Here is a 13150-nt window from a genome sequence, read left to right as displayed (position 1 = left end):
GCCTGTACATTATTTCCCAAAAGAAACTTATTATCTTTGAGTTCTTTTCGATGTTCTCTTGTCTCTTAAGGATAGTGTTTAATGGTGACGCCTGTACATTATTTCCCAAAAGAAACTTATTATCTTTGAGTTCTTTTCGATGTTCTCTTGTCTCTTAAGGATAGTGTTTTAGTTAAAAATGTATTAGTCATGGTGGACTGATTTGCTCGTAGGCAAGTGCTATATAACCTACGAATTTCTTAGCAATGCCGCGTAATACCTCTGTGATTACTTTGGTTATAGGAACGTAGATACTCAAATCTGGATGACCATATTGGTTTCCGTTCCCTACGCTATATTTAAACACATTTCTGTTAGAGAAATATGCACGACAATGCTTTTGTTTCTTAAGTTAAATGACAGACAAAACATCTCTTTACAAACGGACACAAACAACATGCTAGTAGTAATGTGTGTGTAAAGGTTGCAACACAGCGATTGCAGAATTCCTTAAAACATGTCGGACTGCACAGGAATTTCTAAAGTTTTGGCCTTATTTACATGTTAACCTGTTATTGACATCGCTGAAAAATATCTTTGTGTATTCTCATGAAGTTGTTTTAAGAGTATCTTTGTAGCTACCTCCGTCATTGGTGGTGCACAAAGTTCCTTTTTTTAATGATTTACTTACTAACTTTGATGTATAATACTCACAAATTTCAGATTTATGAATCAGCAAGTTTTTTTTAAGTGTTACAAGATAATATTAAGGAATCACCTCATCAGGACATGAAAGGTAATAAATGAGATTACAATATATTATTAAACATGTCTTCTAAGTAGCTTTTTCTGGTTGTGTTTTTTGGACCATGTAACATGCACCTTTTGCCTGTATGATGTCTCAGCTATCAAACAAAATTACACAGATGGATAGCATACTGTTACTAGGCACACGCCCAGGGCTGGCCCAAGACTGGCCTCTTAATATCGTCTGAAGCAGCTCTAGGTCTAATACTGTCAGAATTACATATGGACAGGCCAGACTTGTCCTCACAGACTGTGATGGAGGCTTCAAGAGCTATCACCAACAGATGAAACGTCACTAAGGTTCCAAGAAAAAACTCACAGGCAGTGGGCAAATTTTTACAGGTCATTGACGTTATGGGTATTTAATAAGACACAAGCACAATTTTTTTTAATAATTATTAATTCAGTAAGCTTACAATATTTACACCCAGGATACATAAGTGAGTATTTTGACATGGATTGGCATTTCAAGCGTTTGCAACTTTTCTGAAACCCGCAGCTCACAGTCTTCACTACCACCGGCACTTACAAAGTTGTTGAACATGACAAGAGCATTCGAAAAATGCAAAATAGTGGGCTACCACTGAGAGATTTTTGCATGTATAGCTTTTGTTCTCTTTAGCATTACGTGGAAGTTTTTACATTAATGTGAAGAGGGTTTCATCGCGCTTGTGGGGAAGTATGGCCGCTCCCTCCCCGTAAATTAACTTGTTGATCTTGAATCCGACTGGTTAGCGACTATTACTGGATTTGTGTCGGCCATTTATATAAAATTGATAAACAGTCAGCTATTTCACCTGGAACTGTCTTGATTGTACTTCCCTCAAGTCCAACCCTGCCACTAGAAGAATACCCGTCGTTTGAAGCAGTCAGAGAATCCATATGGTGCTTATCTGATGCGCTACCATAAAGCAGACCATCCATATGATGGATAGTCAACCAACTATCGCATACGAGACACCATAAACTAGCCGTACGTCATCATGTCTAACAGTGCAAGCCCTGCATAGGATGGAAAATTGCACTCGCTCGCTCTCGCTCTCTCTCTCTCTCGCTCTCTCTCTCTCTCTCTCTCTCTCTCTCTCTCTCTCTCTCTCTCTCTGTCTACCTACGTACTTCCGATAACTACATGTTGCTGGGAGTCAGTATGGAGAGGTGTACTCACAGCTTGTCGGAGCCGAGCTTCCTGCCGTTGACGCAGTGGGAGACGGTCAGCACGTAGCGTTTGGTGATGAGCGAGCCGCCACACCGGATAACCAGGTCACTGCCACCTGAAAACGTTAGGCCTCACAGTTCTAACCCAGCAAAACATCTAAAAATTATTTCACTAAGAGTTTTATCTGTTCCTTATTACTACTTTATCTTCTGAGTTGCCACATTGTTAGGAGTAGATTGTTTTTGTTTTAGTAATGTTTCTTTAGTTGATCACTTATAGCCAGTACCATACACATTAAAAATACACTGCTTGGGATAATCGGTTAGAGCAGCATGGCTTTATTCTTATTTCCATAAGCACAATTCATCCAAACCGAAATACCATAGTAACAAACAATATTGGATTGAGATTACATCTCACTCATTCTCTCTTTAAAATTAGTGGGTCGTATTTGGTTGCAGTCTTAAGTAGAAAGCATATCACAAGTAACTACACTCCTGGAAATGGAAAAAAGAACACATTGACACCGGTGTGTCAGACCCACCATACTTGCTCCGGACACTGCGAGAGGGCTGTACAAGCAATGATCACACGCACGGCACAGCGGACACACCAGGAACCGCGGTGTTGGCCGTCGAATGGCGCTAGCTGCGCAGCATTTGTGCACCGCCGCCGTCAGTGTCAGCCAGTTTGCCGTGGCATACGGAGCTCCATCGCAGTTTTTAACACTCGTAGCATGCCGCGACAGCGTGGACGTGAACCGTATGTGCAGTTGACGGACTTTGAGCGAGGGCGTATAGTGGGCATGCGGGAGGCCGGGTGGACGTACCGCCGAATTGCTCAACACGTGGGGCGTGAGGTCTCCACAGTACATCGATGTTGTCGCCAGTGGTCGGCGGAAGGTGCACGTGCCCGTCGACCTGGGACCGGACCGCAGCGACGCACGGATGCACACCAAGACCGTAGGATCCTACGCAGTGCCGTAGGGGACCGCACCGCCACTTCCCAGCAAATTAGGGACACTTGCTCCTGGGGTATCGGCGAGGACCATTCGCAACCGTCTCCATGAAGCTGGGCTACGGTCCCGCACACCGTTAGGCCGTCTTCCGCTCACGCCCCAACATCGTGCAGCCCGCCTCCAGTGGTGTCGCGACAGGCGTGAATGGAGGGACGAGTGGAGACGTGTCGTCTTCAGCGATGAGAGTCGCTTCTGCCTTGGTGCCAATGATGGTCGTATGCGTGTCTGGCGCAGGTGAGCGCCACAATCAGGACTGCATATGACCGAGGCACATAGGGCCAACACCCGGCATCATGGTGTGGGGAGCGATCTCCTACACTGGCTATACACCACTGGTGATCGTCGAGGGGACACTGAATAGTGCACGGTACATCCAAACCGTCATCGAACCCATCGTTCTACCATTCCCAGCCCGGCAAGGGAACTTGCTGTTCCAACAGGACAATGCACGTCCGCATGTATCCCGTGCCACCCAACGTGCTCTAGAAGGTGTAAGTCAACTACCCTGGCCAGCAAGATCTCCGGATCTGTCCCCCATTGAGCATGTTTGGGACTGGATGAAGCGTCGTCTCACGCGGTCTGCACGTCCAGCACGAACGCTGGTCCAACTGAGGCGCCAGGTGGAAATGGCATGGCAAGCCGTTCCACAGGACTACATCCAGCATCTCTACGATCGTCTCCATGGGAGAATAGCAGCCTGCATTGCTGCGAAAGGTGGATATACACTGTACTAGTGTCGACATTGTGCATGCTCTGTTGCCTGTGTCTATGTGCCTGTGGTTCTGTCAGTGTGATCATGTGATGTATCTGACCCCAGGAATGTGTCAATAAAGTTTCCCCTTCCTGGGACAATGAATTCACGGTGTTCTTATTTCAATTTCCAGGAGTGTATATTTACAATATAATAACATTGTTCTGCCTGAGACTGAATAATGTTTATTGGGACACAACCGCTCGTTCTCTTCTATGCAAAGATAGGCGCCTGCAGGTTTTCATATCAGTAGGGCAAAACATTTTCGCCATTCATATGTTTAGAAATTTTGTGGAAATTGTTGTCTGCTCATCATGACAGGCCCTTGTACCATCATGACAGGCCCTTGTACCATCAGACATGCCTCAATCACTATCAGCCATGAGGTGCATTCATACCCAACTGCTCTTAATATATGATGTCAGGAATAAAGCTGCTATGCCTCTCCAAAAGTTGGAAGAATGAGACCACTCCGCAGTCACCGCCATATATGCCAAAGAGTCATCCAGGATAATGCAGAAATGCGATTCATCGATGAAAACAGTGCGATGCTTTTCATCAGCAGTCCATGCTTCTAGATCACATCATCACTCCAAATGCAGCCTTTTGTATTGTGTTGCTAATGGCAGCCTACGCGCAGGACAGTAACTGCTTAGTCCCTCTGTTATTCTTATTACTATCCGCCAATGGTATGTACGTGTATGAAGTTACATAGATATCTCACCATGTCTTTTGGATGCTATATTTTTTTTGGTCAGGGACAGTAACTGTTTTTCCACCATAAAATGTTTCGTACTTATTTCGTTCCCCACGGTTTACTCGTTTGAACCACTATCAACGTTTCAACATCGATTTTAAAATCGATTTACGTGGAAAGTGATCTCTCGATTATGTCTCATAAATGTGGAGCAGGACACACACAACCTGTATCATAATGTTCAACATACAGTGAGGTGACAAAAGTCATGGGAAGCCTCCTAATATCGTGTCAGATCTCCTTTTGCCTAGTGTAGTGCAGAAACTCTATGTGGCATGGACTAATCGTTTGAAGTCTCCTGTAGATACAATGAGCCATGCTGTAAAGAGCCTCCTCTTTCCTTCCCTTATCAGTCCGCTTCATTTTCAACATTCGTCAGTAGCACCAAATCTGAAACGCTTCAATCCTCTTCTGCTCTGGTTTTCCTCACAGTCCATGTTTCACTATCATACAACGCTAGTAGTAGGATAACACAGCACCAGTGCATTACGTTAGTGCAGGTTGCCTACATAAGTGGCAGGTATGCACTTGGGGAAGAACCTATTGTTCCCCTTTGATTGACGGGTCATTAACCTATTGTTCTCCTTTGATTGACAGGTCATTAACCTGTTATTCTGCAAAGTGGATACTCTTAGAAGAACAGTAGGTGAAAGACCTGTCAGTCAAAGGAAAATAATAGGTCAATCACTTGTCAATCATAGAAGAACAATAGGTTTGCCCCTGAGTGCATACCTTCCGCTGATGTAGGCACTAATAAAACGCACTGGTGCACCTGTTGCCCTACTACTAATCCTGTGGTCAAAACTTCCATTCTCCGAAATTTCTTCCTAAGGCCTATGTTTGATACTTGTAGGCTTCTCTTGGCCAAGAGTGCCCTTTTTTTCCAGCGCTAGCTTGCTTTTGATGTCCTCCTTGCTCCGTTCATCATTGGTTATTTTGCAGACTAGCTTTCAGAATTCGTTAACTTCATCTGCCTCATTTCCATCAGTCCTGATGTTAAGTTTCTTGTGTTCTCATTCCTGCTACTTCTCATTACTTTTGTCTTTCTTCAATTTACTCTCATTCCATATTCTGTACTCATTATACCGTTCATTCCATTCAGCCCATCATGTATTTCTTCTTCACTTTCACTGTGGATACCAATTTCATCAGCAAATCGTATCATCGATATCCTTTCACCTTGAATTTTAATTCCACTCCTGAATCATTTTATTTCCATTGTTGCGTTTCCAAGCTACAGATTGAACAGTAGGGTTCTAAAGACTACATCCCTGTGGTACACTCATTTTAATCTCAACACTTCATTCTTGGGTGTCCACTCTTATTATTCCCTCTTGACTTTTGAATGTGTTGTATACTACCCATCTTGCCCTATAGCTTACCCCTATTTTTCTCAGAATTTCGAATATCTTTCACTATTTTACATTGTCAAATGCTTTTTCCAGATGGACAAATCCTATGAACGTGTGTTTATTTTTCTTTGCCCTTGCTTCCACTATCAACTGTAACGTTAGAAATCCCCCTCTGGTACCTTTGCCTTTCCTAAAGCCAATCTGATCGGTATCTAGCGCATCCTTAATTTTCTTTTCCATTCTTTTGCATTTTATTCTTGTCAACAACTTGTATGCATGAGCTGTTAAGCTAATTGTGCGATAATTCTCGCACTTGTCAGCTCTTTCAGTCTCCTGAAGTGAGTGCATGTTATTTTCCTGAAACTAAAATGGTATGTTTCAAGTTGGGCGTCTATGATTCTGCTGTGTGCATACAAAAACTCTGAGTCTGAGATATTACTATCGTGAGTAGTAGCAAGTGAGCAGTTGTCGAGGGGAGTCGGAAGTTATTGGATGCAGGGTGCGGTGGAGAGAAGCCATGCAACATGAGAGGTCGCAGCCTGCTGTGATCGTGCTAGTAGCGTCAGAGGAGATTATGATACTAATTGAGCATCTATGATACTTTGCCTTTCCGTTGCATGTAGTTGTTGGTTGCTTGTGTACTGAAGGGATTTTGCCAGATTTGTGTATGGATACACTCAGAGTCATATTCGTATCTCTGTAGTGGACAGAAACGTGTTTACTGAAAGTGGACATGGTGAAATAATTAAAAGTCTGTGTAAACTCTGTCAGCATTAAAATTATCAATTTTCTGAAAATAGTAAATTAAAACATTTTTAAAAAATTAACGCTATCCCATGACTTTGGTAACTTCTGTGTGAAATGAGCAAGGAGATAATCATTTTGTGGTCGAAACTCTACCATTGGACACGTTTGCCTCCTGATACATAATAAGGAAATGTGTTTCTGCTTTGAGAAAATAGTTGTTCTTGTTTTAACATCGATAAATACATCAAAGAAGTGAACATCACACAAACATTGAAACAGTTCCACGCCGATGTCCTGTAGAAGCACGAAAACGAGAGATCTACAGAAAAATGACATACTGGAAGGCACTAATTGTAACTGTGCTGCAGATACCAAACAGACTTGTGAACACCAGTATGTAATAATAAAGTAATAAATAAAACCCACTGAATTTGGGGAAACTTCTTCACAATATGTATGGGTAGTGAAACAAGAAAAATTGTTCGCTCAAGCTAGAATTACATCTCCTTATTACAAATGCACTAGGAGGTTGGAACTGAAAGAATAAAGACGATAATTAATTCAAAATATCATTACTTGAAGATCTACGAAAACCGTTGTATAACCACCTTAGAGCTATTACACTATATGACGGCACGTAGAGATTCTCCTAAGTGAGAGAAAGTGTGTTGTCGGACAATACGTGCTTCTAGTTAGAAAATCTTTCAACATTTGCTGAAACAACTGGAATGTACACTTCGATTTTTCTTTTAGTTTCCAAAATGAGTCAAAAACTTCGACACACAAATATCGATATTTCACAAACTGACATTATGTTTGGCACAACACAGATATTTTTGTTTCAGTACCCACACACAGTACAAGTTAAAAACATTGACGTGACTATGACATTAAGCAGATAAACGTCAATATATTTTCAACAAGTAAGAATTTATTGTTGAGCAATGTAGTTGTGTTTTCCCTAGAGATAATGCATTGTTCGTTCTTCCCAACATTAAAAGATGGACTGTTTTGTTATAAATAGATTTTAAACACAAACATTTAAAAAACCTTGAAAATGCTTTCATCCTTTACGATTAATATAGTACAGTATCTATATGACGATAGTGCCAAATTAAATATACATCTCTATACAGCTAGAATATTCGGGATTTTAGTACTTGTGAATAACTTGCAGCTTATAAGAAAGGATATGATTATCGGAAGGACAGACTCAATACGCAGGAAAGTCAAAACAGCCTTAGGTGACATTAAAAGCAAGGGTGATAACAGTGAAAATGCAGCGGGAATTCCACTGTTAAATGCAGAGGAGAGAGCGGATAGGTGGAAAGAATACACAGAAAGCCTCTATGAGGGGAAAGATTTGTCTGCTGTGATAGAACAAGAAACAAGAGTCGATTTAGAAGAGATAGGGGATCCATTATTAGAATCAGAATTTAAAAGAGCTTTGAAGAACTTAAGTTCATATAAGGCAGAAGGGATTGATAACATTCCATCAGAATTTCTAAAATCATTGGGGAAGTGGCAACGAAACGACTATTCACTATGAGTTCGGCGACATACCAGATACTTTAGGAAAAGCATCATCCCCACAGTTCCGAAGACAGCAAGAGCTGACAAGTGCGAAAATTATCGCACAATCTACTTAAGAGATCATTGATCCAAGATGCTTACAAGAATAATATACAGAAGAATGGAAAAGAAAATTGAGGATGTGCTAGGTGACGATGAGTTTGGCTTTAGGAAAGGTAAAGGCACCAGAGAGGCAATTCTAACGGTTCAGTTGATAATGCAAGCAAGGGTAACGACCTGGGGAAAGCGTTTGACAATGTAAAATAGTGCAAGATATTCGAAATTCTGAGAAAAATATGGGTAAGCTATAGGGCAAGACAGGTAGTATACAATATGTACAAGAGCCAAGATGGAATAATAAGAGTGGTCAACCAAGAACGAAGTGCCGAGATTAAAAAGGATTTAAAACACGGATGCAGTCTTTAACCCCTACTATTCAATCTGTACGTTGAAAACGCAACGATAGAAATAAAAGATTCAGGAGTGGAATTAAAATTCAAGGTGAAAGGATATCAACGAAATGATTCGTTGATGAAATTGCTATCCGCAGTGAAAGTGAAAAAGAAATACATGATGGGCTGAATAGAATGAATGGTCTAATGAGTACAGAATATGGATTGAGAATAAACTGAAGAAAGGCAAAAGTAATGAGAAGTAGCAGAAATGAGAACACGAGAAACTTAACATCAGGACTGATGGACATGAAGCAGATGAAGTTAAATTCTGAAAGCTAGGTTGAAAAATAACCAATGACGAACAGAGCAAGGAGGACATCGAAGGTAGAGTAGCACTGGCAAAAAGGGCACTGTTGGCCTAGAGAAGTCTACTAATATCAAATATCGGCCTTAATTAGAGGAAGAAATTTCTGAGAATGCACGTTTGGAGTACAGCATTATATGTTAATGAAACATGGACTGTGGGGAAAAAGGACAGAAGAAAATCGAAGCATTTGAGATCTACAGACGAATATTGAAAATTATGTGGACTGATATGGTAATGAATGAGGAAGTTCTACATACAATTGGAGAGGAAAGGAATATGTGGAAAACACTGATAAGTAGATGTAACAGAGTGATAAGACATTTGCTGAGACATGAGGCAATGATTTTGTAAGGTGGCAGAATAAATGAAGGTCAGATTTGCACCTTACATGAGAGCTTTATACATCACAACGGGAAGGTGAATGTGGTACCTAACTTAATTCTGCGGTTATGAGAAAATTTGCCTATCAGTGTGTAATGCAAAACAGGGATAACACTCAATTGACGATAATTAACATATTGTTCCTATATAATACATGTCTATGAGCAGAAGGTGCAACAAGCAGCAAGAGGCGTTTTAGTTTGGAATTTCAGAGGGGTGAGCAGAGGCAAGGCCACGCTACAAGGTGTACCACGGAAACCACTTTCCAGGCGGAAAGTCAATGACAGACCAGGTGACTCAGATGGGAAGAACGAGGATAATGGCCATCTGAGGGAGGGCAGGGAAGAAAGCGTTTAGAAAACTGTGTTTCGGAATCCCAAAGGGATATGAACAAGACCAGTGTCACATTTTCGATCATTTGTCCAGTGAGTGCTACACACATGAGAGGCAATGTATGCATTTATCCGTCTGGAACGAGCACAAAACGTCCAATTGGCGGAAACGCGCTAGGAAGGAAAAAAGAACCAAAGTTTCGACGCAATTTAATGGTAGGAACCTTTCGTTTGGTAGAGAGAATTTCCACAATATGAGAGGAATGCTCCTATTGGTCGAAAAAAAGCCGTGACATGAAGAATAAAAGAAGCAAGATGGGGAGACAGTTCAGCTATGAGTAGGACAAGACGGAAATTTAAGGAGACTCTTCTCTGAACTGGCATCAAGTGCAAAACGGAGCGCGTAACGCTCTGTACGATGCAGAGGAGTAATTTGTGTGAACACTGCGTTCACAGCGGCTGACATACAGCTAGAAATTAGCTGTAGCATCGTTTAGCTCCAACTATGGAGAAACAAACCAGCCATTTAGTTAATTGTTCTTGCAAGAACTGAAAAGGCACTATAATATGCACGCTGCTCCAGCCATGCAGGTGTATATCGCCACATTCTAAGACTAGGGATGAGTACATGTTCTCTCGCCTGCAGGAAAATTCAGCGAAGATTTTATTTGTTTTATAGGAATTTCAGTGAAAGAGAGCTGCCTAGCAGATGACATCTCAGGTAAATACCGCGAGCAGAGGCGTAAAACTGTTGGTTCACCAGCTTGCGTCCACTGTAAACTCGAGCGAACTTGGGTAATCTTTCGCTCAATTTGTCACACAACTAACTATCCACCACAGACTTTATTGGCATCCTAAAAATGGTAACGAACTTTGATCCGGAATCGGACGATTTTTGTAGTACCGACCAACAACATAATGTAAGCGTAGGAATAATTTTGTAAAGAAACTTCTAGTTAAACTTTAATATTGTCGTGTTTAGGAAAATTTAACCTTCTGAGAGTTAATATTTAATATTGTTGTGTTTAGGATTATTTCACTTGCTAATGTTGATAAGATGCGTTATCCTGACAACTGTTTTTTGTTGTCACAATGAAAAGTGTGTAAAAGCGTGTATTTTTGTGCTAATATTGCAACATTAAACATGTCATTTCAACTTACACAGTTGTCTTCAATCGCAGAATAAGTAAACCACAAAATATTGCACCTTACAAATGGCGACCCTGCCTGGATGGCAACTGGTCTGCCTGGAAGTCGATTGGTCCGCCTGGATGGGTATTAGTCAAATTAGTAAGAAAAATAAAAAGATTTTGAATTTTGAAAGAAAAAAATAACTTTGGTTTTGTTTTGTGACGAGGTTAACCAATGTATGTAAATGTATAGTGGACTGAATACTGTAAATGTGCGATCCAAAGTTTAGAAAAGTTATGTTAGCAAGTAGAAGAACATTTGTCATTGTATAGAAGTAGCTTGTGCATGACCGTGCTGGCGCGCGAAGTTATTCACGGCGTTGTTGGGTTGGGTTTGAAAATACACAAACAGTGAACAATGTTGCTCATGACGTGTACATAATCTAAGAAACTTTCCATGATATTTTGGAAACGTGTAAGATCATATAACTTGATGTTAACGAGAGCTCAAGCTCGCGCAAGTCGACAAAGACAGAGGTTAGCGAGACGATCAGGCATGGCGGAAGAATGGAGAGTATCGCAGGTAATTATAAACTGAAGATCTTGGCAACATAGAGATAGACGTAGAACAAACAGTATCGAGTGCGAGCCACGGAACGGTACGTTGTGATAGTGCAGAGGGAATGACAGCAGTTTCACGAGTTGTATCACAGTTGGAGAATGCACAAAAACGAAATAATGATGGATGTAGTGGGTCAGAAATAGAACCAGAGGATGAAGAACTTCGGTACGTCGAACCGAATATAGTAATTTTGAACCAAACAGGACAGTTTCTAACAGAAATAATGTGTGTAGCTGCGTCCGCACTTTGCACGGAAGTCGGTGAGACGCCACGCGAAAGACGCGAACAGCAAAAATTTCATCAAATGGTGACAGGTGACGATGGCAAAGAGTCAGACAGTGTGTTTGCAATACTGAAGCAACTCACTATGGTCGTAAAGCAGACAAATGCAGGGTTAGCAGAATTAAAAACTGAAACAGCAAATTTAAAAACCGAAACAAATACAAGGTTAGATGACTTTAAAACCGAAACAAATGCAGGGTTAACGAATTTGAAAACAGCAACAGATGCAGTGTTAGTGGCATCCAATGCTACCTTAAGTAGTTTCCAATTTGAAACTTACGCTGGGTTCGAAAAAGTCCGCGTAGATCAGCAAAAATTACGAACGGAGGTTAATGAACAGTTTACTGAAATCCGGAGGGAGGCGAGAGACTCGCGGGAGCCTATACAATCGTTAATGGCCGACCAGAAAAAGAAGCATTCTGACGTTGATCAAGTGCAGGATGCAGTGTCTAACGTTAATCAAAGAATGGAAAGAATGGATAAGTTAGCACGTAAGACGTCTGGTAAGGTGCAGTAAATCGTGGAAGAGCTCAATGTCAGAAAACCTGTCAAGCGAGCCGCATTAAAACGATTCGATACACGAATTGAAAACATAGTGTCGAAAAATCAGAAACAGTATGAAGACCTTCGTACAGAATTGAAACAGTGTATTGAGAATCGTACAGAAAACAGTAGCGAAGCAACGGAATCAGTAGTATCATCCAACATAGTGATGGATAGAAATCCAGAAATAAAAAAGTCAGTTGTGCAATCTTTCATAGCAGTAGCGGAAACACAAAAACGTCCTGAAATTCCGGTCGTATATCCACAAGAGGTTGCGTCCCTAATAAAGGAATCGAAACAAAAGTAAACAGGAAAAGAGCAGTTAACACAGCTGAGCGAAGCAGGTGATGATCGGTCACAGCAGACAAGAGAGCATGAAACGGTAAAAGCTCGCATTCCAACAGAGCGGCAGCCGGCCCTCCGAACGTACGTGAGTAAAGCGAGAACAGAGCAAGTTGCGGCGACACATGTACCAATTTCGCGATTTCCAAGTTACAGTACAACAGGTTATATACCCCAAGACAATATGAATATAATAGAAAGGCAAACACTGTTCCATTAACGGGAAATGTAAACGAATCTTTCAGTCCGATACACGAGGAACGGTACGGCGGAGATAAATGCACACCACTGCGTAGATACGATGCTAGATGGGACATAAATACGTCATATCAAGACCCAAATGTGGTAGAACGAGTACAAGAGAACATGACACAGACGAAGGGAGCGAGTAATGTTATGAAACCACAAACGTCGTATGGCGAAAGAGAAAAATTTGACAATGATCACTTTTTGAGTCAGAAAATTCCAACATTACAAAGAAAACGGGAAAGGCTTACATCCACGCACATTTATAAATCAATTTCAGATCGTTTCACTTGAGCCCTGGTCACTTAGCCATAAACTTGACTTCATTTGTGGACATATGGACGGCGCAATAGCGGAAACCATGCAAAGAG

At 41.3% G+C, this 13150-nt stretch overlaps 1 protein-coding gene across 1 annotated transcript in view; it reads right to left on the bottom strand.

Moving 5' to 3' along the window:
- Positions 1 to 13150, bottom strand: part of LOC124555809 (CLIP domain-containing serine protease 2-like) — a 67098-nt gene that overhangs the window by 20365 nt on the left and 33583 nt on the right. The window contains exon 4 of the mRNA XM_047129908.1: positions 1952 to 2057. Within this exon, the coding sequence (XP_046985864.1) occupies positions 1952 to 2057 (106 nt within the window). The remainder of the gene's footprint in view (positions 1 to 1951; positions 2058 to 13150) is intronic.

This window comes from Schistocerca americana, chromosome 1 (genome assembly GCF_021461395.2).
Source record: "Schistocerca americana isolate TAMUIC-IGC-003095 chromosome 1, iqSchAmer2.1, whole genome shotgun sequence".
Lineage (NCBI taxonomy): Eukaryota > Metazoa > Arthropoda > Insecta > Orthoptera > Acrididae > Schistocerca > Schistocerca americana.
This window is presented reverse-complemented; position numbering and strand designations above follow the sequence as displayed.